Source organism: Halichoerus grypus, chromosome 12 (assembly GCF_964656455.1).
Source record: "Halichoerus grypus chromosome 12, mHalGry1.hap1.1, whole genome shotgun sequence".
NCBI classification, from domain to species: Eukaryota; Metazoa; Chordata; class Mammalia; order Carnivora; family Phocidae; genus Halichoerus; species Halichoerus grypus.
In genome coordinates this window covers 39585806-39613125 of record NC_135723.1, presented here as the reverse complement: position 1 = coordinate 39613125, position 27320 = coordinate 39585806, and the positions used below count along the sequence as shown (strand labels likewise).

At 41.3% G+C, this 27320-nt stretch overlaps 1 protein-coding gene across 6 annotated transcripts in view; it reads right to left on the bottom strand.

Annotated features, from left to right (window-relative positions):
• Positions 1-27320, bottom strand: part of DYNC1I1 (dynein cytoplasmic 1 intermediate chain 1) — a 308167-nt gene that overhangs the window by 118419 nt on the left and 162428 nt on the right. For all 6 annotated transcript variants that reach the window (XM_078059283.1, XM_078059279.1, XM_078059284.1 and 3 more), the window contains one exon: positions 5790-5879. In XM_078059283.1, the coding sequence (XP_077915409.1) occupies positions 5790-5879 (90 nt within the window). The remainder of the gene's footprint in view (positions 1-5789; positions 5880-27320) is intronic.

The window sequence follows — 27320 nt, the reverse complement described above, 5'->3', positions numbered from 1 at the left end:
AACTCAGAACTGTCTATAATATGATCTGGGTAGCATCCTTCCTCGCTCTCCTGGACACATTCATTTTATTTTAGAGGGTTATTTGGTAAGGCCAACTGGCTCTTAACAGGTTCCACTCAAAACCTGAAACATGTCATTCCAAACCTGCTTTCCCCTGAGATATCTTCTGCTTTTAAACAAACACATGGAAAAAATAAACGCTTTTATAAGACATCTCGAAATTGTTTTTATGCCTTTCTTTTCTAGCGTGATTAATCTTATTAAATTAAGTTTGAAGATACAAAATGAGGCAAAGAGAGATTAAGTAACTGGCAGTATGTCCCGGTGTCAGAGTCCCAAGTAGGTTACACAGACAATCCCTTCAGTGGCAAGGCTTACATACAATGATCGAGAAAGGATTAGGGACTCCCCCAGACTGAGAAGCCCTCAAGCACAGAAAGGGTCAGCTGAAACTTTGTGGTTCTTCAGGAGCCCCAGTTCAACTCCCTTGCAGAGAGCATTCAGTACATGTTTGGTGCATTACTCTCTGGATGACTGGAAACTTCTGGAATTTAAGGGACAGGAGGAGGGTGCTGCACTGCAATCAGCGCTGGAGTCCCTAGTGGAGTCTCTCACCCACGGGCTTGCCCAAACTCTTCCACAACCATCCCCATCACCATTCCTACCTGGCCACAGGGTCAGACGACCCACATAGGGTGCAGTCAGTGGTAGCAGCTTGTTTTATGTTATTTGTTTCAATCACTGGTGTCGTGAAGCCACTGGCCTGCCAAATCTGAACTGGCAAGCAGAAGGACTGCAGAGCCAAGGCAGTGGATCTCAAGACTTTAATGTCCACAATGTCTTCCTGCTTCTGACCTCCCCTTCCCTGCCCCAGCCCACGGTGCAGGGGGTCTGGACGGACTCCAGAATCTGTGTTTGTACAAGACTAGGGTTAGGATAATGTAGTTGGTTCACACTTGGCAAAATGCTCTCCAAGGTCATATTATAACAAAACATGATTCACCTACTACATACAGCAGACGATCGTCTCCCAAAAGAGTTCGTCCCGTAGTTTGTGGTAGCCCTACACATAGTTAGAAATATTCCTTTGCTGCTGAAGCCTCTAGAGCCCTTAATATGCCAATGTGTACTGGGACGCTCCGGGAACCTCCATCGATACCTGCTGATCAGAGGTGCCCACACTGGTCTGAGAAACGGTGAAAGTGGCAATGTGTAGATGTAAACAACAAGGACTCTACAAAACCAACCCGGAATCTAACATTGCCTCCGCCCTTCACTAACTTTGATTCTTTAATCAACTAAAGCTCTCTGAGTAGCAGTTTTTAATCAATAAAATGGGGTAATGATACCTAAACTTGAAATCTCATTTAAGGGTTAAGGATAAATATACTGGGCAAATAGTTATGCATTCAATAATTAGTAATTAAGTAGTAATTAGTCTACTTTTCTAAAACTCCCATAAATGAGGCATTTGAATTTTTTCACCCTTATGTAAGTTCAAGAAAACAGGTAACCAGGCAAAAGGAAAAAAAAAAACAAACCTACAAAATGCTAGGTTCATTTTGGTTTGGTAGTACTGTTACATAAATAAACAAGCTTCACCAAACAAGGATACCATAAGGCCAAAAAGAATGTCTTATTTTAAAAGCCTTGTTCAGCCTTAGTTACTATTGATGGATGACTTGAGACCTATCTGAAATTAAGTAGAGAAATAGGACTTTTTTCTCTTTATTCTTTTTTAAAATAATATTTAAAATATCTATTCTACTCTCTGTTTATCTTTTTGAGTTACTTATATTTCACCTGTATCTTTCCTTACAGGTCCACTACCTTGAATAAAAAATAGTATCTATGTCATTTTCTGTAATTTTTTCTTCCCTGTAGCTTATTGTCACTTTGATCTCAGCTTTCAAGACATATAACTCCTTCTCTAAGAGAAACATAAATGGCTGATCAAAGTGTATTTGCAGAGGCCAAGTTCAGGTAGGTGAAGGAGTAGCCTCTCCAGATATTATGTTTGACAATACAATATTTGGCTTGAAATTAAACTGCTACTGAAGCAAAACAAAGGATGTATTTTATATTAAGCTTTGATGTCTAACAGGGATCAAATGACATGATTTGTTAGCACAAAATAATAAGATGCATGTGCAGACAAGTACTTTTTGAAAGTCATAAATAATATTCAACTTAGAAATTAAATAGGGCCATAGTTATTTCTGATAGACCCCCAAACCTCCTGTATTTAAAATCTTTAAATTGATAAGTGTTACAATGTAATGAAAACATAATGGAGTATCCAGGAACCCCGACTAAAAGCTGTATTCAGAGAAAACACCTCTCCACACACCATATTTCATGAAAGAAAAATTGGTTGATTAATGGAATCCACAAGGTTCAAAATGCAAGCACAAATAATTAGAATCAGAATTGTATTACTTCGGAGTAGACCCCAAATTCTCCCTGATGTATCTGTTTCTGCAGCTTCTCCCTATCCCCGGCACCTAATGAACTATTTTCAACATGTTCACCACATAAAAAAGTGTGAATTAATTTAATAGCAAAAGGCATACCAGAGCAAAACGTAGGCATTGTTAATCATTGATTTTTCTTTTTAAGTTAAGCAGAAAATGTTATTATCGCAGGTCTGTTGTTTGTTTTTGCAACACAAAACATGGAGTATTTCTGCCAAGAGCTAACAGTATTTTATGCATGTAAAATGGCTTTTTTTAAAAAAAAAGAAAAATTCCTTATGAAAAGTCAAACACATGGATATAACTAACATATGATCCAAATGACAATTTTCATACTTGCCCAAATTTACCTGAACAGTTACATTTAGCTTGAATAACAACTATGAAGACAATGTACTGAATTCATGAAATTTGAAGTTTAGAAGATGGCCTAAGTCTATGACTTTGTGGTTGCAAGATTAAAATCTAGTACACATTTTATTTTAGGGTCTATTGTTTATTCTTTTTCATTATAGAAAAGTTAATTTCTCATTTCGTATTTGAAAATACTTGTGTATGTGTCTTTATGAGGATTCTATCCTATTTGCTGTGCTTTCTTTTTTTTTTTTATTGACTTAATAGGTACTTTTCCAGTTTGTTGTTGTTGTTTTACTCTATTTACTATATACTATATCTTTGGTTTCACATTTTGATTTTTTTAAATACAAAATTCATAATGAAATTCACAATTCATATTAAGTATTTTATAATCTTTCCTTGAGGTCAAAAGCTATTTTAAAAATATTCATTTCAGAAATGTCTTGCCTTGTTTTCAACGATGCAGCTTTGAGTTTCGATATAAAAAATTAAATCTTTTAGCTATTTTTCAAGGGTATATGCAAAAGACAAAAAATAAAGGACTAAACCCATGTAGCTTAAATCTTAAACCTGATTAAACAGGGATGGTCACTCTTCTGGGAATTTTACAGTGAAATCATTTCATAAACAGGAGCAAGAAAACCAAACCAAACTAATAAAGAAGGAGGATCTCCTTCTCTGAAGTTAATGTGCATTTACAAGAGTTAGGTTTCTGTTTCTGTTGTTTTAAATCTCTAAACATGAAGATACCAGAACACTCACATGTAGAAATTGCCTAAAATTTGATTAAAAGCTAACATATACCTGTCGTTTGCACTACTTTGTTGTGGAAAAAAAGAGTGCAAACAGTAAAATAGCAAACCCTTATTTCTTGACCGTTTAGTGCATTTTGATATCACACGGGTAAAAATGTCAAAAGCTAGTGAGCACTGATTTTTTTTTTTCCCCATCTCCCGCTTACCTTTTTTTTTTTTTAACTCCCAAAAAGGCCAGATTTCCCAAAAATGTGCTCCCTGGTTTGAAACCATGTATGTCAAGTTTCAGCCCAGAGCAAATTTTTATGGCTGAGTAATAAATCCCTGAAACTCAAGGTTCATAAGGGAAGTGCTGACACAACCCTAACTGCTCTGCAGCCGTGTGAATGGCGCCACGATTATATCTGCTGCAGATTCTTGAAAACGTTTGCAAAATACTGTCTTACTTAAAAAAAAAAAAAAAAAAAAAAGCCAGAGAGAGTTTGATGCCAACATAAACATGCTTTTAACCCATTATGTGCTAATTTGCAGAAAAGCCATTAATAGAGAAAAAGGCACACGGTGCAGTAGTACAGGAAATGTTCTTCCAACTTCTTTTTGACTTTTAACAGGACTTTAATCAATTCCATGAAGCCTGAGCAACGGTTAAAAACGAGACGGTGTTTTTGCTCCGGACTGAAGAAGGGGGCTGCCTTACTTTGCCAGAGAAGACAGTTTGAGGACTGGGGGTGATGGGCAGGAGAGAATCTGTGCCAAGACACACAAAGACACCCTGGCTCCTTATCACCCAGCAGGGCTTAAGGATATTTTGCAAAAGGAAAACCCCTTTATTTATTTTAATAAATCCTGACTTATTTCATCTCTTGCTACACCTGTGTTAATGATATTCCATTCACCAGCTTAAAAAAAATGTTCTTAGAATTTTAGACAAAGTCTCTTCCATCAAGTGCATTTAGAATCCCTCAGAAAACATCACTCTCGTGCCTTCTGTGGATGCTACTGTTAAAGAGGCTGAATCTACTCCCTGCCCTTAGTCGGAGCCCAGAACTTGATGGTAATCGAAATCACTCAATGCCCGAGCAGGTCAAAGTGAGTATATATGACCAATATGTACCCATTCCCATAAAAGTCCCCAGTGACAACTATGTGCCACATACTATACCAGAGACACAGGCATCTTTTGAATTTAAAAATCAAGTGAGCTTCTAATTAGACTTGTGTTGATCTATATTTGGGACACTGAGCGGGGACTATGGAAGAAGCTTTTCAATCTATGCATACTTCGTTTGTCAGTAAGAATGACAATTTCAAAGTTCTCTTATCTCCAGGGACTGAGAATCTCAAAGGGTTACAAAATTAGATTTTTAGGGAATCGGCACCTGTAGTATTTCTTGTCTTCCCTTTTCTTTTTTCTTTCTGCTTTCTTGTTTTTGAGACCCAGTGCTACAAAAGGATGATGCCATCATGGTGAAATGTACTATCTTTGGAGTCAACTACAAATCCTGGATACATACTGTATCCTTGGATAAGTTTTTAAACCTCTCCCTTCCTGGTTCTTTATCTGTAAAGTAGGAATAATAATAGTATCTGCTTCAAAAGGATGTTTAGAGGTGTAGATAATAATATCTCTAAAGGGCTTAGGAAAGAGTTGAGTACACAGCAAGCCCTTAATAAATGCTCATCATTATTATCACTGGAACATGGAAAGGTTGTTCTTCATAGAGACAGAGCCGTGGAAGAAAACTGTGAACAGTATAGTTAGCAGTAATGATCACTGTTAGTGTTTCTGTGTAGATCACATGAATAAACTTCAGAATTTATTAACAAAATAATTATAGCTGCTTCTTCCCTTTACTGCTATCGTTGGGAATATACAATGCAGTGACCTAGGTAACATGACAATGGATAACAACTATCTTATTTTCTCACTATTTAGTGATAATTTTACTGGAATTGTGAGTGGACTTGTTGCTGGAATTGTGGATGGTTTCTATTTTATTTACTTCCATTGGTCAAAAGAATAAATGACTCTTGCTTTGGGGATTACAGTTTATAGTGCTAAATGTAATGTATTGAACAACCATAGAGACCTTCCACATAGGGAGTGTGCATTTAATTTCTACTTACCAGGATAGCCTCTTATGTTGGTAAACGATAATAACAATAAAATGATGACTAATTTATCTCCTATACCATACCATACCTTCCTTCACCTCCTGTTTTTGGTCTTGATTTTCCAGTTCTGAATCGTGGCCAACTTTAGGTTCTACCATTTCCTCATCTTCCTCATCCTCTAGAAAAAAAGAAAGAAAAATGCATTATTTTGTTTCCTTCAAATCAAAGCCTTTGGTTGATGGTGGGAGGTAGGGGCAAAGGGTAAAGTTCCAATCATTTAGGGCAACTTCTAAGTAAATCAGTCCTCAATGAATGCCCAAGATATATGTTCATGAATATATGAATAAATTAGCTCCAAAAGGGGCCTCTTTGAAAGTCCCCCCAAGCTGCTGAGAAAACTGCAAGAGTCGGCACCTGCTAACATCCATCTCCAGGCCCTCACCACATGGGATGTCTTGGAATTGCCTCTCTGACCTCTGGAGCTTCTTCAGAGATGACCCAGGAATAGATCTCAAAATGCTTCCACCTGGGGCACATTCTCCACAGGGAACACCTGCTCTACAGGCGACTCATTTCCAATTTAACTCTCACCAAATTAACTTGTTTTTGACCTACAGGAAAGGGTTAAATACAGGTCTGACCCCAGGTCAAATGCCATTGGCAAGTAAACAACCACGGGGTAGAGCCCCCAAAGTCACTGCCCTTGGCCTGGGAGAAAGCAACCAACCCCAAATGGCATTTACACATGCAGAGCAGCTCATGCATTAATGCGAATTTAATGAGCACCAACAAATGGACCAGTCTGCTACCACCACCAGATGTGACAGTGCCCTTCCTGCCCTATGCAAATGTGTGCTCATTGTGTCTGCTCTCAACCTGCCTTTCTTAGAGGCCCCTTTCATTACAGAGCGCTTGAAACCATCAGTCACAATGTAGATGACGTAGGGGAGAGTCAAGGTGTCACAAGAAAATCCAATGTATATAAAATGATATAAAAAATTAAAACTTGCTTTCACAGTTTTTTAAGTATATTATCTTCTCTCCTGAGTATTACAGTCACTGGAGGTTATTGATTTCATTGGTTCAAATGGAATTTAAAAGAAATGAATTCACTTACTCCCTGCCCATACATTCATTCATATATTCATTCATCCATCAAATATTTACAGACTTTCTGTAAGATCTCAAGTGCTGTAGATAGTCCCATTTCCATGATAATAAATCCTGAGATTTACATTGACTCAAAATTTCAGCACCAACCACTTAAAGAATGCATTATAAATGCATACCTAAATGCCCAAATAAATATCTATAGCCTGAAAAGCAACTCCAAAAAGTCTGACTACATTAAGCAAGTGATTTGGGGGCAGAAAAGCAACTCAAAAAATTTGGATGTGTAGAGTATGGCATTGCAATTTAGATATTAAGAAATTTTTAATGTGTATATTCATTGAAACAGTACTCCAGGTGCATGTGTAGAATGTGGAACCAACCTCACTACTTTATAACCACACTATGTACATATTAGAAAGAATGTGAAACACTTTTAAGGAAAATGGTCATTTATTATTAACACATGCAATGAAGAGTTGCACTTGAGATTCTGAAAAGAACACTGAGTTACCCTGATTTTTAGACAAATAAACCTTTAAAGTTATAAACAGCACATCTAAGTCCTTATCCATATATAAAGATATTACCACTATTTACCCATTAAAAACCTGCTTGGAAAGTCACAAACAAAAGAGTCACATGGCCATTATGTATCCTGATCCAAAGACCTAACACGAAGCCTTAGGAGGCACCAGCTGAAGGTAAGTCTCCTCTTCTGGTAAACCTTGGATGGAGAAGCAATCTTCAAAAGACCACTAATCTGCTAGAAAGTGGCTCTATTTCTGAACCTTCTAGAGACATTTCTTTAAATTTAATGGATTCAGCAGCAATGCCCCAGACACTTACAAAATGCAAGTAAATACAACAACTACACAGGTGATAGGTCTGTGTTTATGGGTGGGACCTCCCCCCCCCCCGCAACACCCTGAACATTTGTATGTTAAAGTCTTAATCCTTAGTATCTCAGATTGTGACATATTTGGAAATAGGGTCATTGCAGATATATTTAGTTAAGACGAGATCAGACTGGAGCAGGGTGGGCACCTAATCCAATATGACTGATATCCTTATAGACACAGACTCACACACAGGGAGAATGCCATGGGAAGCTGAAGACGACTGGCGTGATGCTTCTAGCAGCTAAAGAGTGCCCAGGATTGCCAGCAAGCCATCAGAGAGTAGGGAACAGGCACAGAAGAGCATCTTCCTCACAGCGCTCGGAAGGAACCAACCTTGTCAACACCTTGATCTCGGCATACTAGCATCCAGAACTGAGACGTTAAGTTTCTACTGCTTAAACCACCAGGACTGTAGGACTTTGCTACAGCAGCCTGAGCAAACTAACACAACCCATTAAGTGCCTTCCTTTCTAGGACCCTAGAATCTGGTGGAAGAGATACAGGGGCTATATGATAATAATGCCTGAGGCAATCATGAATGCTTTACTCGTAACATCTGATTTATTTATCAGAACTTGGTACCATCAGCCTCATTTTCTAGGTGACGAGACAAAATAATCTGCCCCAAAGAAACTGCCAACCACATCAAACTTCAAGTTCTGTCTGGTTCTGCCCGTTTTCAGATCTAGGAACTTTAACCATCAGGTATACTATCCTCTCCCCTGCTCAGAGCCTGATATGACCTAGAAAGGCAGCCTTGGAGAAAGGCCCACAGTAAAAGCAGGTAGTGTTAAAGCTGCAGGGTAAGGAAGGGTTTGCGTAGGCTCTTTGGGGTGGATACACCATGGCTTCAAGAAGAACGGCTCTTCTACTTCCAACAGGCAAGTACGTGTAAGGCTCAGCTGTGGAGAAGTTAGGTTTCACATCCTCGAGAGCTAGAGATGATGGGTTGTTTTATTTATTAAGAATAAATGGCTACTGCATCCATGGTCGCCTGGGTGGCTCAGTTGTTAGGCGTCTGCCTTCAGCTCAGGTCATGATCCCAGGTTCCTGGGGTCGAGTCCCACATGGGGCTCCCTGCTCAGCGAGAAGCCTGCTTCTCCCTCTCCCACTCCCCCGACTTGTGTTCCCTCTCTCACTGTGTCTCTCTCTGTCAAATAAATAAAATCTTAAAAAAAAAAAATACAGTTGACTGGGCACCTGGGTGGCTCAGTCATTAAGCGTCTGCCTTGGGCTCAGGTCATGATCTCAGGGTCCTGGGATTGAGTCCCACATCGGGCTCCCTGCTCCACAGGAAGCCTGCTTCTCCCTCTCCCACTCCCCCTGCTTGTGTTCCCTCTCTCGCTGTGTCTCTCTCTGTGTCAAATAAATAAACTCTTTAAAAAAAAAAAGAATAAATGGCTACTGCATCCAAATTCTGTTCTCATCTTTATTTCGGAATCCACTACCCCGAGACCAGACCATCGATGCCTAATATAAAGCATTAATTCCTCTGGCTAGGCAGATTCACAAGTCGGGTTGGGAGCAGCACCTCAAGGGAAGTAACTGATCTGGGTTTGAGGCTGGAGTCTACTTCTTGCTAGCCCCTTGATTTTACGTAATTTGTAGAAACTCGCTGAGGCCCTGTTTCCTCATCTTCTGAACTGGGATAATAATCCTTTCTTAAAACACAATGTTGTAAGAATAACCAAATAAAATAATTGATGTGAATTTGCTTTTTAAACCAAGAAAGTTGGGGATACCCATATGCAGAAACCTTCAAATGTTGCATTAGCTTGTATATCAACCAAACATTTATTGGGCACCAGGTACTGAGAATATGAGAGGGAAAAGAGAGACAAAAAAAAATCTCTGTGCTCATGGAGCTTCCATCTGAGGTGAGGGAGAGAAACCACAAACAAATAAATAAAACATATATTGTATCAGATAAGTGTTATGGGAAAAGAGAAAGCCAAAAAAGGGGATTGGGCATGCTGGTAAGGGGAGCAAGAGGTGAAATTTAAAATAGACTGGTCAGGAAAGGCCACACTGAGGTGACAATTGAGCAAAAAATTCAAGGGGTTAAGGGTGAAGATCTTTTGGAAGACTAATAATAACAGATTCTTCCATCTCATTCTGTGGATCCAAGGGGTATAATGGGTCAAGGTTTAAATTAACTTATTATCTGTTCCACTGATGATAGAATTGTAGAAAATAATTTTGCTTTTTACCAGAGCCATCTGTTTGTACATTCTCATCCTCTAGTTCTTAAATGAAGTCGATTTCACTGAATGACTTGAATTAGTCAGCTTTAAATAGTATCAAGTTCTCACCTTTTACAGATATAAGAGTTTTTATTTTAGATATTAATTCCTGGAAGAGTCAAAATGCAACATCCTGACAGAAAGTAGTCTATGAGGGGCACCTGGGTGGCTCAGTTAGTTAAGTACCAGACTCTTGATTCCGGCTCAGGTCACAGCTCAGTGTCAGGGAATTGAGCCGCGTGTTCGCCTCCATGCTCAACTCGGGCTCCACGCTTAACGGGGAGTCTACTGGAGATTCTCTCTCTCCCTCTGCCTCTGCCCCTCCCCCCCAATAAATAAATAAATAAAATCTTAAAAAAAAAGAAAATAGTCTATAAGGGCTTGGCTAAACCCAGGGCTAGGTTGGGGACAGCAATGTGTTGTTTTATACATGAAGTATGCGGGAAAACTGCAGGTTATCTAACTATTCAAATAGAAAATTCTTCCCCAGAGAATATGTTTTTGATGAATTAAAAAAACCCAAATACTTACTGTGTTTATAATATGTGCAAAATCCCACAATGAAATACTATGAATAACAGAGAAACAATTTTTTTTTAAATACTTGACCTTTTAAAGAGGTTACAAAACAATTGTAGGCATTAATTTTTAGTGGCCACAGAGTTCTTTGTCTATCAGCCTTTTAAAGACACAAAGTAAGTGTTTCAGTAGATTTGTTAAGGAAATAAAACACAAGAGACTGGTTCGTTTCTCTGCATACTGATATGTTTGCCTTGCTCAGCAAAGAGAGTCTATTTTTCTTTAAAACTCTGGTTTCCTTTCTGGTGCAATTGGAATTGCTTCTGTTGAAACCATTTTCAAAACAGTTAAATAACTTTAAAGAAAAGGATTTATGTAGACCCGCTACAGACTACTGATATATGAGTTGTGCCACTAGTTCATACCCAGTTACATTTCCTCTGAGATTGGAGGGAAAAAAATTACCACCCATGTATGGTTTCCTGCACGAGGTCCACACGAGAAATTAAACTAGTGGCAGAAGTTAATTACCTGTCAGTCTGAGGGGCTAATTTCAAACAATGGCATCTTTTAGACACTTTATTTTATTTAGCACCCGGGTTTTGCCACCAGCAGCTGCTGCATTCAGTCCTTTATAGTTGGGAAAATCTTTGGTAACCACTGTCCTCCTCTTATGATTTCCTAAAGGTCTAAGAATGAATAGTTGCGTGTTCAGCAGCAATCACACAGGACACACTTAGCACAAGGCCTGACCCTCTGTGTGAGCTCTGGAAGGGTTGTTTGCTCTGCCAACCTGCGTTTCAGAATGAAGTCAAAACTCCAGTCCTCTGATGGTTGATCCGCTCTGATGGTCTCACAGAGCTAAGACTTTGGAAGGGGAGCGTGGTGAACGCCTGTCACTCTCTGGCTATACAACATCAAAACCCCTTTCTGTCTGGGGGTGCTCCTCATAGTACTGCTGTGTTGTCGACATGCTGAACCCCTACTTTCTTCTCCTGAAGCCCCAGAGGAGACACCTTCCTGCTCCCCATCTCCCAGTGACCAGAACACAGGCAGGATCTTAGCAGTTAGACTGGATGCTCCTAACTGGGACTTTGTCTTTGGAGCTGGGAGGTGAAGCCAAGGGAAGAGTAAGGATTAATTTCTGGCAGCATGCCATAGTAGCAGCAATGTCCCAACATCCTGGCCAGATTGTTCCAGAGGTCCACAGTCTGGGCTCCCTTGGCCTCTGCTCTTTTTTAAGCCCGTTCCTTCTGCCTCCTGTTGATCCTGTGAGCACCAGGTTTCCTTCCAATAAATCTCACCAGAGGTGATGTCAACACCAGATTTCCTTCCAATGAATCCCACTGGACTTAGTGCCCGCTGCTTGCAACCAGAACCCTGAGCAACACAGCGCGGCCCTCTGTGAAGAAAAGGGCTTGTTTTTATAAGGTCAATGGGTTCTCACTTTCCTCGGCTCTCTCAGGGCCTGCAAAACCCCAGGATAAGAGGGCCTGAGTGCCCAGCCCTCGCCCTTGCTGCCCAGCTCCTGGCTTTTCACGAGGGGGCTCTGGCCCCCAAGGGTCACCGCATGGAAGCCAGCTAAGTCTGGTCAGGTGGAGGAAGGCTGGGGAGCAGAAGGGGCCATTTCACGCCATCCTTCTCGATTCCAAAGGCCATCTTGCTGTTGCCAAAGTTGAAGACACAAAGCAATACCATGTGACTTTGAATCGGACAGGCTAACGACTCTAAGATGCAAAATTACTTTATGTGCCACTTAGAAAAACAATGACTGCTAATTAAACTCTAACACATCATCAATTCTAAGGTGAAAAATCGTGAATGCTGGAATTGATAGAATAATTTGTGGCTTAGAAATGAAGAGAACCTGGCTTCCAAAAGATAAAAGGGATGGCAAGGACACAGAATCAGTGCTAAATCGAGCTTGTGACTGTGCTGTTGTCCTTGAACAGACCTGAAGAGATGCAAAGGCACTTTTTTGTGTTTCGGTTTTTTTTTTTTACATGTATTGCTTTCAACTTAAGAATAAACGCCCTAGCTATTTTTATATAATTCTATGTATAAATATTTCTGATGATGACTGTTTTTATTTTATTTATTTATTTATTTATTTATTTTTTAAAAGATTTTATTTATTTATTTGAGAGAGAGAGAATGAGAGACAGAGAGCATGAGAGGGAGGAGGGTCAGAGGGAGAAGCAGACTCCCTGCCGAGCAGGGAGCCCAATGCGGGACTCGATCCTGGGACTCCAGGATCATGATCTGAGCCGAAGGCAGTTGCTTAACCAACTGAGCCACCCAGGCACCCTGATGATGACTGTTTTTAAAACATATTTTAAATTTTTCAATAGAAAAACAAAGGAAAATAGGAACAAAGAAAAACAGAAAAATTAGGATTGATTTTCAATTTAATGACGATATTCTTTGCAGTTCTGTCCTTGGCCTCATCTTTTCTCATATCCAATGCCACTCTGGATAATACTTTCACCCATGTCTTCCATCATCACCCATAAATTGGTATGTCCAGCCAATATATCCCTTCCAGGCTCCAGAGTCTATGCTGCACATTCCAACATGAGTGGCCCACAGGCAGCTCACATTTGACATACTCCAAGCAGAACTCCTACCTTCTGTGGAGACCTACTCCTTTGATTATTCTCCATCCTGCCAAATGGTACCACCATTCACATGGGTTCACAATTGGACACTAGAATACATACCACCTTCAATTTCTCTTTGGCATCAGGGCCTGTAAGAAGGGGACTCTAAGTCCTTTCGATTTTGCACTACCAGCCTTGTTTTATATTTCTAGTAGTTTTATTTTGTTATTTAAAAAACACACCTACTACACTGTTGGTGAAAATGCAAGCTGGTGCAGCCACTCTGGAAGACAGTATGGAGGTTCCTCAAAAAGTTGAAAGTAGAGCTACCGTATGACCCAGGAATTGCACTACTGGGTATTTACCCCAAAGATACAAATATAGTGATCTGAAGGGGTACGTGTACCCCAATGTTTATAGCAGCAATGTCCACAATAGCCAAACTGGAAAGAGCCAAGATGTCCATCAACAGATGAATGGATAAAGAAGATGTGGTATATATATATACAATAGAATATTATGCAGCCATCAAAAAAAAAAAAAACCCAAAATCTTGCCATTTGCAATGACGTGGATGGAACTAGAGGGTATTATGCTAAGCAAAATAAGTCAATCAGAGAAAGACAAGTATCATATGATCTCACTGATATGAGGAATTCTTAATCTCAGGAAACAAACTGAGGGTTGCTGGAGTGGTGGGGGGTGGGAGGGATGGGATGGCTGGGTGATAGACATTGGGGAGGGTATGTGCTATGGTGAGTGCTGTGAATTGTGTAAGACTGTTGAATCACAGACGTGTACCTCTGAAACAAATAATACATTATATGTTAAAAAAAAAAAAAAAGAAGAAGAAGATAGCAAGAAAGGAAAAATGAAGAGGGGGGGAATCGGAGGGGGAGACGAACCATGAGAGACTATGGACCCTGAGAAACAAATGAGGGTTCTAGAGGGGAGGGGGTCTCAGGGATGGGTTAGCCCAGTGATGGGTATTAAAGAGGGCATGTATTGAATGGAGCACTGGGTGTTACACGCAAACAATGAATCATGGAACACTACATAAAAAACTAATGATGTAATGTATGGTGATTAACATAATAAAATAAAAATTTAAAAAAATAAAAAACACATCTATGTGTCCTTTCTACAACACACACACACACACACACACACACACACACACACACACACCTCTATAACACCCTAAAAATGTTAGTATAAAATCTCGTAACTCCTTCTTGTCTTTTCCATCTCACCTTCCGTTCTGGACAATGCACAATCACCCAGTGTCCTAGTAGGTTCATGCCTCAAGAACACTGCACGTAAGTGTTTTGTGTCTGTGTTGGTCTTCCCTTCAATATCCAGGAGGTAATTACTACTAGCTCATGGTAATACAATTCTAGAGCTTTAACACTTCCTCCCAACAAGATTTGTTGACCTCCTTCATTTTTCTACCACCCCACCTTATGTATATCTCTATGATAACACATCTCAGACCACTTGAAATTAAGTTTATGCATCTATCTCCACAAGCAGATGAAAAGTCCCCAAAGACCTACTCTTGTTAGCATCATCAATGTCAAGTACTGAGACGAGCAATATCAAGACAGGTGCTTGATCTGGAAAGATAGTTATGAACCACATCATGTAGGACCTTGAGTGACAGAGCAAGTTTGGACTTCTTTCTGGAGATCAGTAGGCACCTTTTAATAAAAATAAATCTCATTTAGTCCATATTATTTAAAATTTCAAAAGGAATTCAAGGCATTGGTAATGCCAGATATGGCTTTTGAAAGCTCATTTATCTCCTTCCCAGGCAGCCCTTTATGCACATTCTAATATATTTAAGAGGTGGCCTGACTCTTGATGAAAATTATTGTTGCCAACCAGCCCTACAGGGAAACCAGAGCCTTTTAAAAACACAAGAGAGAAGGTCTGATTTTGTTTAAGAATATGGAAGCTGGAGGGGATTGGGGAAGCCTGGAATGAGGGAGACAGTAAGAAGGTAAACTATAGCTGGAGTCCAAGCAACAGACGACAAGAACTTGACCTAGGATGGTTCGGTTGCCAGTGGGCATGATGAACTGAATTTAGACATGTGTTTATATAACAGACAGTGAGGGCTCCCGTACAGAACTCACTCAAGTCACCCTATCCTTGGACCAACTTTGTGTACAGTTAGCCAACTTTGCCAGGAGTCCAAAGAGAGCCACCCTCCTGATATGTATCACGGCGGCCAAAATAAAGTATAACACGCACCACTGAATGCTTACACAAACCAAGGTGAGCGCCTCTGTGCTTTAAAAATATGCAGGAAAGACATATTTTGTGGGATTTTCAGTAAGCACTTTGTTAAATATACTACATGCTAACATTTAAAAAGCCTTTACTTTCTGGTCTAGAAAAATCTGGCCAGAGTAAAGAAAACATACATTTCTCATCGTACAGAGCACTCCTGTTAACACTGTAGGCCACATCAGTTCTCTCCTAAGGCTCTAACATGACAGTACTTGGAAAGTGTACTTCCTGGTGGAATGAGACCCAAGGCATTGCAAATGAGAGGAAATGAAAACAAATGTTCAAAACGAGAGAGGAAGCCAGAGAATAGTACTTTTTAGCAGCTGTTTCTGCAACTCGTAACTGTATTGATAAATAATATGTGTGCAGTAAATATGTGTTGAATCAAGCTGACACAGGTTAGCCTGCTTGTATGGAAGGATGGAGAGCAGGAAGAAAATGATGCCCTTCTTGGAGATGTCCAGGCAGGAGCCCATGGGTAACTAGAGCATTTGCTGTTTGGTTATGAGAAGGCTTGATTGATCTGTATTTCCATAAATTTCCCTTTTTAGAAACCCTGAATGGCTCCCTAACGCCTAAATTGGCTTGGCATTTAAGGCCCATCCCCATTTCACCCCAACTTAATTCTCCAATGTTGCTCAAAGCAGACTAGCCCTTAACTCCACTATGTATGAAACAGGCGAAGTTTGTTGTCAGTAAGCACCCTCTGTCCTTCCCCTTTTTAGTCTTTTATATTTTTCTGGCCCCTGTCTCTTCAAGCTTTCTCAGGAAGTCATGGAGTCTTCAGCCACATATGAGAGCAGGTGGATGAAGTAATTCACACCAATGGATTAGAAAACGGTAACCCAAATAAATTAATCTCTAATGGCAAACTACAGCAGGACCTGGGAAGGAGAAAGATTTTGAAAGCAGAGCCAACCCTCAAATCAGTCCTCTGTCCTGCATTCTTGGAAGCAGAACCATCCATTGCACAACTCCAGAAAGCAGCATTCCCCTTGTGCTTTATGTGAATATGGGAATAGGGCCTCCTGGAGTTGTATAGCACACAGTCTCCATCCTTAACAGCCTTATTTGTATAGATCTATACACACACACACACATACACACACACACACACACACATATTCTGGGCAATAATTCAAAACACTTGCAAATGTTGTTCTTGGCTGCTTGGAAAGGGAGAAGCTCTAGCTTCTCTTTTTCAGATTTAAATCCCTTGTGCTGACGACTTTTCATTTTGGATAATCCTATACCCTATTTGTTTCCTCTCCCATTTTTCTAAATGTGCATTATCTGCACTTCTTCCTAGTAGGAGCACTGCTTATGAAAGGAAAATGGGGCTCCCAGGGAAAGAGAAGTCATCATTTTTACTTTCAGCAGCAAGTGTAGATACGTCCCAGAGGAGGGTAAAGCTCAAGGTCTCCAGGTAGTAAAATGGTTATTGTGTTATGTGAAATATAGAAACAGAGGAAAATAAGTAAAAGCCATTTAGAAACATTATGTTGCCTGTGAAGAAATTGCTCCCAAGGAGAAAGTGCTATCTTCCATCTCTAGGAATTGTCAACTGTGACTATTAAAGTCAGCAGCTGTCTCATCAAGCACGGCGCATATAGGTCATCCACTAGTGCATGTTCTCTAGCATTCCTTTCCTTCACAGGATCAAATCTTATTACTTCTATCTCTTTTAATCTCCCACCTCCAGGCTTCCTCTACGCCAAACCTTGCTACAAATAGCACTGTCCAATGAACACAGAACTGTTCCTGTGCATTTCCTAGTGAAAGCCTTGATAGTTCTCATCACATGCAGAATAAAAGCTGGCTTCCTGGGCCACATCTTCAAGGCCTCCAGGGGCTGGTCGCATCATGTTATTCTTGCCTGAATTTCCTCTACTGATATTGTGTCTGCTGGACAAACTTCTACTTTCCATCCACCCTCTTCAGGTTTCTCCCTCAGCTAGACTCTCTCCTTCCTCTCCTTTTACAAAATATAAGCACCTAATAATGTGTCTGGCACTATTCCAGGTGCTGGAGACACAAGCAGTGAACAAAACAGACAACTTCCTGCCTTCATGGAGCTTGCTTTCTAGCAGGGGCAGAGGGGGTGGGGTGAGAGATAATGGCCAAGATAAGCAAGTAAAGTATGTGGTACATTAGGGAATTTCAAGAGCTAAGGAGAAAAGCGAGGCAGGGAAGGGAGGCGGAAGTGGTGGGTATCACAATTTTCTCACAGGTAGCTCGAGAGGTCCCTATGGAGAGATGGCATTTGAAAACAAGCCTCAAGAACTGAGGGACCAAGCCCTGTGGATACATGGGCAAAGTATTCTTGGTAGAGGAAGCAAGAGCACAAGGGCAGGATTTTGCCTGGGAGTGCTCGAGGCCTCAAATACCTTCACATCTTCCCCACCTGTAAAATCCAGCTGTACTTCAAGATCTGATTCAAATGACTCCCAGTTCCCCAAATCTCTCCTGTTCTCCCTCACTGGAAGGGGTTTCTTCCCCACTGAACCCTTCAAAGCACTTCAGTTGGGTATCTTAACAATTTTTCCTCAGCCAAAGAACTAGTATGTTTAAGATGAGGGCATTTCTCATTCTCCACTTTATCTACTACGTATTTAAGTAAGACATCCCTGTACTTTTATGAGTTTACTTCTCTACCCAAGACTCTACATCTCTACATTTCTTGGGAGAAGGACACATTAATTATTCATATTTATTTACCTCAGTATGGTTAAGTTTTTTTTTTTTTTTTTTTACTGTTTTAAAGTTAATAATCTCATTTCTCTAGTTCTAAAGAGTATATTTTCTCAGTGGTTTCTCATTGTTTTAGCTGCATCACGAATATCCTCAATTCAATCTCAAATTTTAAGGTCCCTTTCCTTGGTCACTAGGTCTCATCATCATTGACAGCAACAAATTTCAAAACTTATCCAGAGACTCTGTATACTTATTGTGAGGTTCATGGTCCTTTATTTTGTTTCTTGTCCTGGTCATTTGTCACTAGATATTTACTTGTCACCTAACGTATGCTTGGATCTGTTCTAGGCATCATGGAAAAACAATAGCTATCAATTTCTTGGATTACAGATGTCAAGCTTTGTGGTAAATGTTTTATGTTCATTAGCTTATTTAATCCTCATAATAACTCACTGAGGCAGACATAATGAGTTCTCTCTACACATGAGGAAACTGGGCTTACAATGGGAAGATGATGTGGCTCGGGTCACGGAGCTAGAGGAAGCAACAGAGCCAAGATTCAAACCCATGTTTTCCTGACTCCCAAACTCTCTGTTTCCTGCTAAATCCTACCAAACAGTATAAAGGAAGAAAAGGAAACTGCAATGGACATTTGTGGCTTTGACCACCCAGAATCCACCATCCCACTTCTTGGAATTAACAGTCCCTCTCTTCTTCTTTGGTGTACCCATCCCTCCCCACTCCCAGCTAAATAAATCCTACTTAAGATTCAGGGGATAACTTTGTATCTGGGACAATGGCCAATGAGACTTTATCTCAGTATTTTTCTTTAGTCATCAGTAGAATGATCATGTAATCTAGTGTCCAAATTGGGATACTTCTGAGAGGGAAAGAGGGAGCAATGAATATTTAAGCAGGACTGACAGGTATGAATGAGGATGGTCTGGGAAAAGTGGGACATGTGGTCACTGCCTACTACAGGGAAGTGGATACCTCTCTTATATTTGGACTGCATGACTGTTCTGGCTAAACCAGGACACATGGTCACTTCCCCATCAGGGAGGTGGATTCCTCTCTTCCACTGGACTGGTATTACAGTAATGTGGAACTGAAGCTGTCCTCCCTCCCCATATGGAGCATGAGCGAGAATCAATAGATAAAACATGGCCAAGAGATGGATAGTGGTAACTAACAGTTTGACACCTAGATTGAACAGTATGCTGAAGCCAGACTGTGTCTAGAATCTAGGGCCTCGATTTTTATTTGTAAGAGCCGACAAACTTCCTTTTGGCTTAAGTGATTCTGGGTTAGTTTCTCTGTTACAACCCAAACAAGTACAAATGGTCAACTACTAATAATTACTGAGTACCTACTTTGTGTTTGTATTTTCTCTACGTGATCTCTTGTGGCACGCACACTGTCGTGCGTGGTAGAGAGGGGTAAACGCATGAGTCCCGTGCCACACCGCTCAGATTCAAATCCTGCTTCTACCATTTAGTGGCAACATTTTGACTACTTACTTAATCCCTTGCACCTCAATTTCCTCAGCAGTTGATTAGAATTGCCCTGCTTGGATAGTGATGATTTTTAGATTGCTTAGTCTAGGGCACCTGGGTGGCTCAGTCGGTTAAGCATCTGACTCTTGGTTTCAGCTCGGGTCATGATCTCAGGGTCCTGGGATCAACTCCCGCATTGGGCTCCCTGCTCAGCGGGGAGCCTGCTTCTCCCTCTCCCTCTGCCCTCCCCCTGCTTGTGCTGTCTCACTCTTTCTTTTTTTTTTTTTTTAAAGAGAGGAGTCAAGATTGACTCCAAGGTTTTTTTTTTTTAAAGATTTTATTTATTCATTTGAGACACAGAGATACAGAGAGAGAGAGAGAGCATGAGCAGGGAGAGAGGCAGAGGGAGAGGGAGAAGCAGGCTCCCTGCTGTGCCAGGAGCCCAATGCGGGGCTTGATCCTAGGACCCTGGGATCATGACCTGAGCCAAAGGCAGACGCTTAACCATCTGAGCCACCCAGGCACCCCTGTCTCACTCTTTCAAATAAATAAAATCTTTTTTAAAAAAGTAAAATAAAAAAATTGCTTAATGTACTTAAAGCACATTTTATAGTATTGATGAGGAAATGGAGACTCAAAGAAGTTACATGATTTGCTGAAAGTCAACCAGCTACTGAATTATAAAGGTAGACTTCAAACCCAAGATTCTGAGGTTCCACATTCTATTCTGTTTCAACATGGTGTCTCCACCATCTGTCTCCCACTTGCTTGAGCGAGGCTCTGAGGGATGGCAATGTCTCAGTGGGTTTGGACGAGAGAACAAGGGTGACCACTGGAGAATAAAGTTCGTGACGTGGCACAGTCCCTTTGTACAGCACAGCTGAAAACACAGCTGCCACCCATGTTCTGTCACAGACCCCAGCCTCTCTTTCCTTGCCTCTTCCAGTTTCTGTATGGTTTGAGCACTGTGAGGAGGCTGTGATCCACATGTAGAGTCAGAAGTGTTCCCATTTCCTGCAGGGAGGTCTGCTCAGACAGTTTTGTTTTCTCCAGTACAAGAAAGAGTGCCTATAGGATGTGCCCTGCTCCAGCTCGTACTGCATGGCTTCTACTCTTCCCCTGCTGACCTGCTTCAACCAAGCCAGCCTCCCAGCTTTTTCTTAATCTTGCAAGAACTCTTACATCTCACGGCTTCTGCATTTGATATTCCCTCTGTGGGGAATACTCTTTAATCAAGTATTCAAGTGTCTTCCTCAGGACATTTTTAGAGTCCCTGTTCAAATGTCACATCATCTGTGAGGTCGTCCCTATGCAACCTAGACAATACAGCAATGTGCCTCACCCCATTCTGTCCTGGCACACAGCACTTGTTTTCCCCTTACCCTGATTTTTTTTTAATTTCATAGCACTGATAACTAACTGATCTTGTACATTTATTTATGTATGTGTTTACTGTCTGTCTCCCACCACAGAATGGGAATGCTACAATGTCCGTGACTGCGACTCTTATTTGCTATATCCAAAGCACCTAGAAAGGAGCTGGGTGTGTGGTAGGTGACAATAAATATTTGTTGGATGGTAAGATGACTGAACACACAAAGAACAGCAAAGCAGCGCTGCATCTTGAAACCAGCATGTGATTCCTGAAGCCAGCAGAGGGATGGCGGTCCTGGTCATTGGAAATCAGGACTCCTCCCACCCCACTACCACCTTGTCATGGATGCCTATGACCTGACAGATCTTGTTCCTTGAAATGGGAACTAACTATCTCTTTAGCATTTGTATCCTCTAGAAGACGGAAATGAGATCATTTGAGTACTTTTCATTTCAGCATTTTCTCGTTCTGCTGTCCAGTCCCCAGCCCAGAGAGAACTGATATATTTTCCATCTGGAAATACATCAGAATTCATCACAGTCCAATTCTAAGGGAAGATCATTAGCACATTTGTTTGCTTTTATCCTGGCATTAACAACTCTATTTGGGGCTAAATTATTTCTCCTGGTTTCAACGTCAAGTTTTCCCATTGGCTCAAATATGAAGTCCCTTGTCTGTCAGTGCAATAATTTTCTATTAATTATAAAAGAAGAGAGCTGGCAGTTTGAGAGTCTTAAGGGAAGCATTTGTCTAATCCAAGAAACTGATTTTCCAGTTACTTGGACTCAGTACAACTCTCAGTTGTGGTCAGATTCACAGATTTCAAAGTGCCCCTTGTTTTTACTTTCTGGTCAGTCTAGACAGACATGGCTCTTTCCTTCATTTTTCAAGCTGCTGAAACACCAAGTTGGTCAAAAGAATCTGAATCTCTAGAAAATAAATGGAGCAGTACTTCACCAAGGACTCCATAACTTTCTCTTGAACACCCTTCCAAATAGAAGAACAACCTCGGTGATGCGAGGAGAGATTTCACGTCAAAGGGTCAGTGTGAATGTAAAAACGACTCTGTGACAACAGAAATAATGACCACTATTGTCCTATCTGGAATGAAAAAACAGTCAAGTGGTTAGAGCACGCAGTCCTGAATTTTTTGCCTGTTCTCAGTTATTTCAGTTTCATTCTGGGTGTCCTCACCCAAATGAAGTTGCTGTTTTAAATAATAATTCTTCTCTTCATTATAACTGGACACATGTTCTTGAGAACCTGTTATGTGCAAAGCGTAGGCAACATCTCACGTGGGCCACAGAAACGAATCTAGAGAGATGCTTGAACTCAAAGACTTTGGCATTTAAGCAGGGGAATGACAACTGTATGTAAGTATCTACATCAGAAGAGAGACTGCTTGGAGAAGCACTTTGGGAATTCAGTAGGGGTCAAGTTAACTGCTGGTAGGGAGAGTATGGGCAGAAAGAGAAGAAAGAGAAGCAGATTTTTTATGGAGTTTAATTTTAATAGGATCTTGAGGGATGGTGGCACCTAGACAAGGATGTAGAGATAGGAATGCAGAGTATTATTCCAAGAAGAGAAAAGAGCATTGCAAATGCATAGCAATGGACAGATGAGTAAATATCAGGATAAATACCAGGATAAGCGGGGTCATATACATTTGCTACTTGATCCACTCAGCTCTGTTGAGAAGAAGCACTGTAAATCCACAAGGCTTCAGCTAATGTCAAAGAGGGTTGAGGAACCGTAGGTACTAAGCAGTGCCATGACCCAGGTGGATGATTTTCCCATCAGAAATTTTGAGATAAGTAAATTACCTACACATTTCTTCCCCAGAGATAGCACAGGGACATGCTCTTATTCATGACCTTTTGTTATATGATAAGCAAAAGACAGGTTTCTAAGCTCCTGTGAGATTTATTTTCTCATCTGTAAATCAGGGATGCTAATTAATATCTGTTCTAATTACATAACAAAGTTCTTGTGTAAAACAATGAGATAATGGATATAGAGATGCTTTGTCAGTGGTTAAAAGGCTACAAGGTGTTAGTTACTAAGGTCGGGTAATTGTAATAATAGTAATGGCCAATGGCCTACCCAGCCACAAAAATGTGCAAGGTGGGAAGAAGATTATGCAATAAAAAGAGAAGAGACACATTCCAGTTAGGACTCATCATAGAAACAAAGGGCTGGAAAGATCCACAGAGACAGCTATTTGGGGATGAAAAGCATAAAGCACCTCACACATCACCAACAGAATAGAAAATATTCAAATTGTATGAGACAGAGTCTAAGTCCTGTCGAGACTAGAGAGAAATGTGTCAGCTCTGGGTCATTAGACAAGCACTCAGGTAGACTGGGGCTAGACTGGGGCTTCCTGCAGGCATGAGCTTGGCTTCAGAGAATAGGTAAGAGTAAGATGGGCAAGGGAAAGGGTGGTGACATCTATATCCTCTAGGTGAGACGTTCTGAGTTTCCATTCAACCCCATATTTCCCTCTTTAAAAGCCCATGGACATTACATTCAGTATGGACTTCTCTCTGTCCTCCCAGCTCCGAGCCCAGTGCTTGGGCCATAAAGGGACTCCTTACCTCTGTACTGTATCATTCTGGGTACATGATGAGGGAAGGTATGAAGTCAGGAGAGAATGAACATACATTCCAGGGTGAGGGAAGAAAGCTGTGTGACAAGGGAGCAAGGAACAAGAGTGGTGGTAAGGCAGGAAGCTAGGTGACAGAAAGCTTGAAAGCTAGGCTAAGGCTTTGGGTTTTGATGGAGCAGTGAGAGCAGCAAAACCACTAGATTTAAAAATAAACATTACTCACGAGCAGTACTGAACAGGCTACAGTTTTAGCCCTAGCTCTAATGCAGTCTTCAGATGGACCAACAAAGGAGAACGAAACAAACACAGCCACTGTAATTTGATCATGGGGATCTACTGAGACAGATTTTTTCTACCACACATGCCAATCTTCACTCCCGCCCTAGGCTTCCGTTGAGGTGGCCTTAGGGTTTTAAAATATCACCTCCTCTTATACAAGAAGGCTTTGTCATCATCTTCTGCCATTCCACATCATTCCTAGAACTTTCACAGAATCACAAAATCATAAAAACATACACCTGAAGAGATCCATAAAGAGCGATGGAAGTACTGTTGGGAGATTATGAACCACATAGCAAGGTGCTCGGATCATTAGACCAAAAACTAGGTAAATGGAAATCACCATTCTCATTTTCTTCTTCTTTCCCTCCTCTTCCTTCTCACCCTCTCCCTCCTCCCCTTCTTCCTCCTCCTTTCTAATGACCTAGTCTTTTCACTTAATGGATGAGCTATGGCCATCCATGGAGTTCAAGCCTCCGCCCAAGTTCCCACTGCCAGCTATCAGAGCTTGGATTGGAACTCAAATCTGCCAACTGTCTCCCTAGAGCTCTCCCCATTCCTCATGCAAGACTGTCACGGAGAGAAAGGAAAGCCCCAATTCCAATTAGATTTGAAGCACAAATGTACCTCTGCAGATTATCTGACACACTCTCATCAAGCTTCACCTGTCAAGATGGCTACTACCTCATTTATTTATCACCACTCTCCAATCCAAATTTTTCTTTCTGAATGAAGTCATTAAACCATACAAAGTCATTAAAACACCCTCATGGCCTCCAGCCAAGCCACTGTGGGCCATCAAACCCTCACATCTAGAGCTCATACTTGACAGAGGGAAGTTTGCAAACACAACTATGCACAATTAAAATTTGAAGATTCCTATTTGGACAGGCTAATTAGACCAAATCACTCCAACAGGTCTAGATGATGCAGGGTTTTGCATCTGGGTCCAAGCCTGCTGTGGTCCCACAGGCTTGGCTGCTACTATCCATCTGCAAAGACACTTCCTTCCCTGCTTTGTACAGTGTCAAGTATTGGCCTTTTAAGGGAAAGTGAAAACCTCTGGATCCCCATTATCTGCAGCTTGTGGGGACCAACTAAGAGAGAATATTTCATGCTAACATACCCAGAACACCTTATGTTTCCGTCACTGTTTTATTTCCCCTTTACTTGGAAATAAGCAAAGCAAGTTAGCAAACAGTTTTCTATAAGTCAGGGACACAAGAACAAGGAAGGCCAGAGGGCCTTTTCCTCCAACCCCTTTGTTTAGTGTCAGTTTAGCCCTTCCACACTGTTGTTGAAGTGATTATTCTAAAATGAAATTTGTGGGACGCCTGGGTGGCTCAGTCATTAAGCGTCTGCCTTCAGCTCAGGTCATGATCCAGGGTTCGGGAATCGAGTCCTGTGTCAGGCTCCTTGCTCAGCAGGGAGTCTGCTTCTCCTTCTGCCTGTCGCTCCCCCTGCTTGTGCTCTCTGACAAATAAATAAAATCTAAAATTAAATTAAATTAAATTTGTGACCTGTCATCTCCTTGCTTAAAATCCCAGTATTTCTTCATTCTTCACATGTGATCAAGGTCAAGCTCCCTAGCCTGGCATAGAAAATCTCCTGTGATTAATCTCTTGCCTAGTTTGTCATCCTTATGACAAAGCAATCCCCTAGTGCAGGCTACATTGCAATTCTTTAATTGATCTGCACTTGCCCACAGGAAGCAGTATGTTGGGATGGTTCCAAGTACAAGCTCTGAAGTTGGGCTGCCTGGGCTCAGGGATGCTGCACTGTATAATCCAGAGGGGCATTCTTCACATTGTGCCTAACATTTATTGAGCACTTAATAAGTGCTAGGTGTCATTCTTCCTAATGGTTATCTCCCTTAATCCTTACAAAAACCTATCAAGTGAGGAGGAGGAGCAAGATGGTAGAGGAGTAGGAGATCTAAATTTCATCTGGTCCCAGGAATTCAGCTAGATAGGGATCAAACCTTTCTGAACACCTATGAAGTTAACATGAGATCAAATAAAAGAATAGCAGCAACTCTGAACAGAAAAGCGACCACTTTCTGGAAGGCAGGACGTGCGGAGAAGTGAATCTGAGGCAAAGTTCGGGAAGATAGATGGCGGGGGGAGGGGGCCTCTGTCAGCCACTACTAGCAAGTGATAGAGCCGTGGAGCACAAAATCGGAAATTTTAGAAGTCGGCTCCACTGAGGGACGTCGCTCCAGTGGCTAAGCAGGGAGTGGAACCCTCATGGGACAGTGTGGTCTCAGGACCCTCAGGGTCACACAAAGACCGGGGGTGCCTGTGTGTGGCAGAGCTCCCAGATACTGGAGCGGGGAAGCCGGCTGCAGAGACGGAGCGGAGGTGCAGACTCTCAGCTCGGGGTTGCCATAAACTGTGATCCGCAGCAGTCGGGCCACTGCTCCTCCAGCAGGGACCCAACAAGCGGCAGATCCGGGGAGACTCCCCTTCCTCCCTCAGGAGGAGCGGCGTGGGAGCGCACCGCAGGGATCTGCTGGGTTTGGAGGCTCCACACCGAGTTGGGTGCCAGAGATAGAAACGCTCGGTCACAGGTCGGGTGAGCACGGAGTGCGGCCGGAGACCGGGGAGACGGGAGTGACTGACTGCTTTTCTCTGGGGGCTCACTGAGGAGTGGGGCCCGAGTTCTCGGCTCCTCTGGGGCGGAGATTGAGAGGCCGCCATTTTCACTCACGTCCTCCAAAGCTGTATGGAAAACTTGCAGGGAACAAAAGCTCCCGAAAGCAAACCCGAGCAGATTACTTAGTCCGGACCGGCAAGGGCGGGGCAATTCTGCCTCCGGCAAAGACATTTGGGAACCACGGCAACAGGCCCCTCCCCCAGAAGATCAGCGAGAACAGCCAGCCAAGACCAAGTTTACCAATCAATGAGAATGGCAGAACGCCAGCACTAGGGGAATACAGCACATAGAATCTATGGCTTTTTTCCTCCTGATTCTTTAGTCTTTCAAAATTAATTTTTTTTAACTTTTTCCTTTTTTTTTTTTTGAATTTTTCTTTTTCCCTTTTTCAACCAACATCTAACCAATCCCTTTCTTAAAAAATCTTTTTTATTTTTCATTTTTAGAGTCATGTTCTATCCCTTCATAGTAGTTAACCTTATTTTTGGTATATGTATATCTATATATATATATAGATATGTATATATATGTATATATATATATATATATATATATATATATATATATATATATATAAGTTGTTCTCTCTTTAAAATTTTGGATACAGTTTCTTCTAAAAGACCAAAATATACACTAAATCTCTAGTGTATGGCTTTGTTCTAGTCTCCTCCCTAATCACATTCTTTTTTTTAAATCCTCTTCTTTTTTCCAACTTATCAATTCCTTTCATAAAATCTTTTATAATTTTCATCTTTACAGTCATATTCCATCCCTTCATCGTATTTACCCTTATTTTTGTACATACATAAGTTATTCTTTCTTTAAAATTTTGGGAGGCACTTT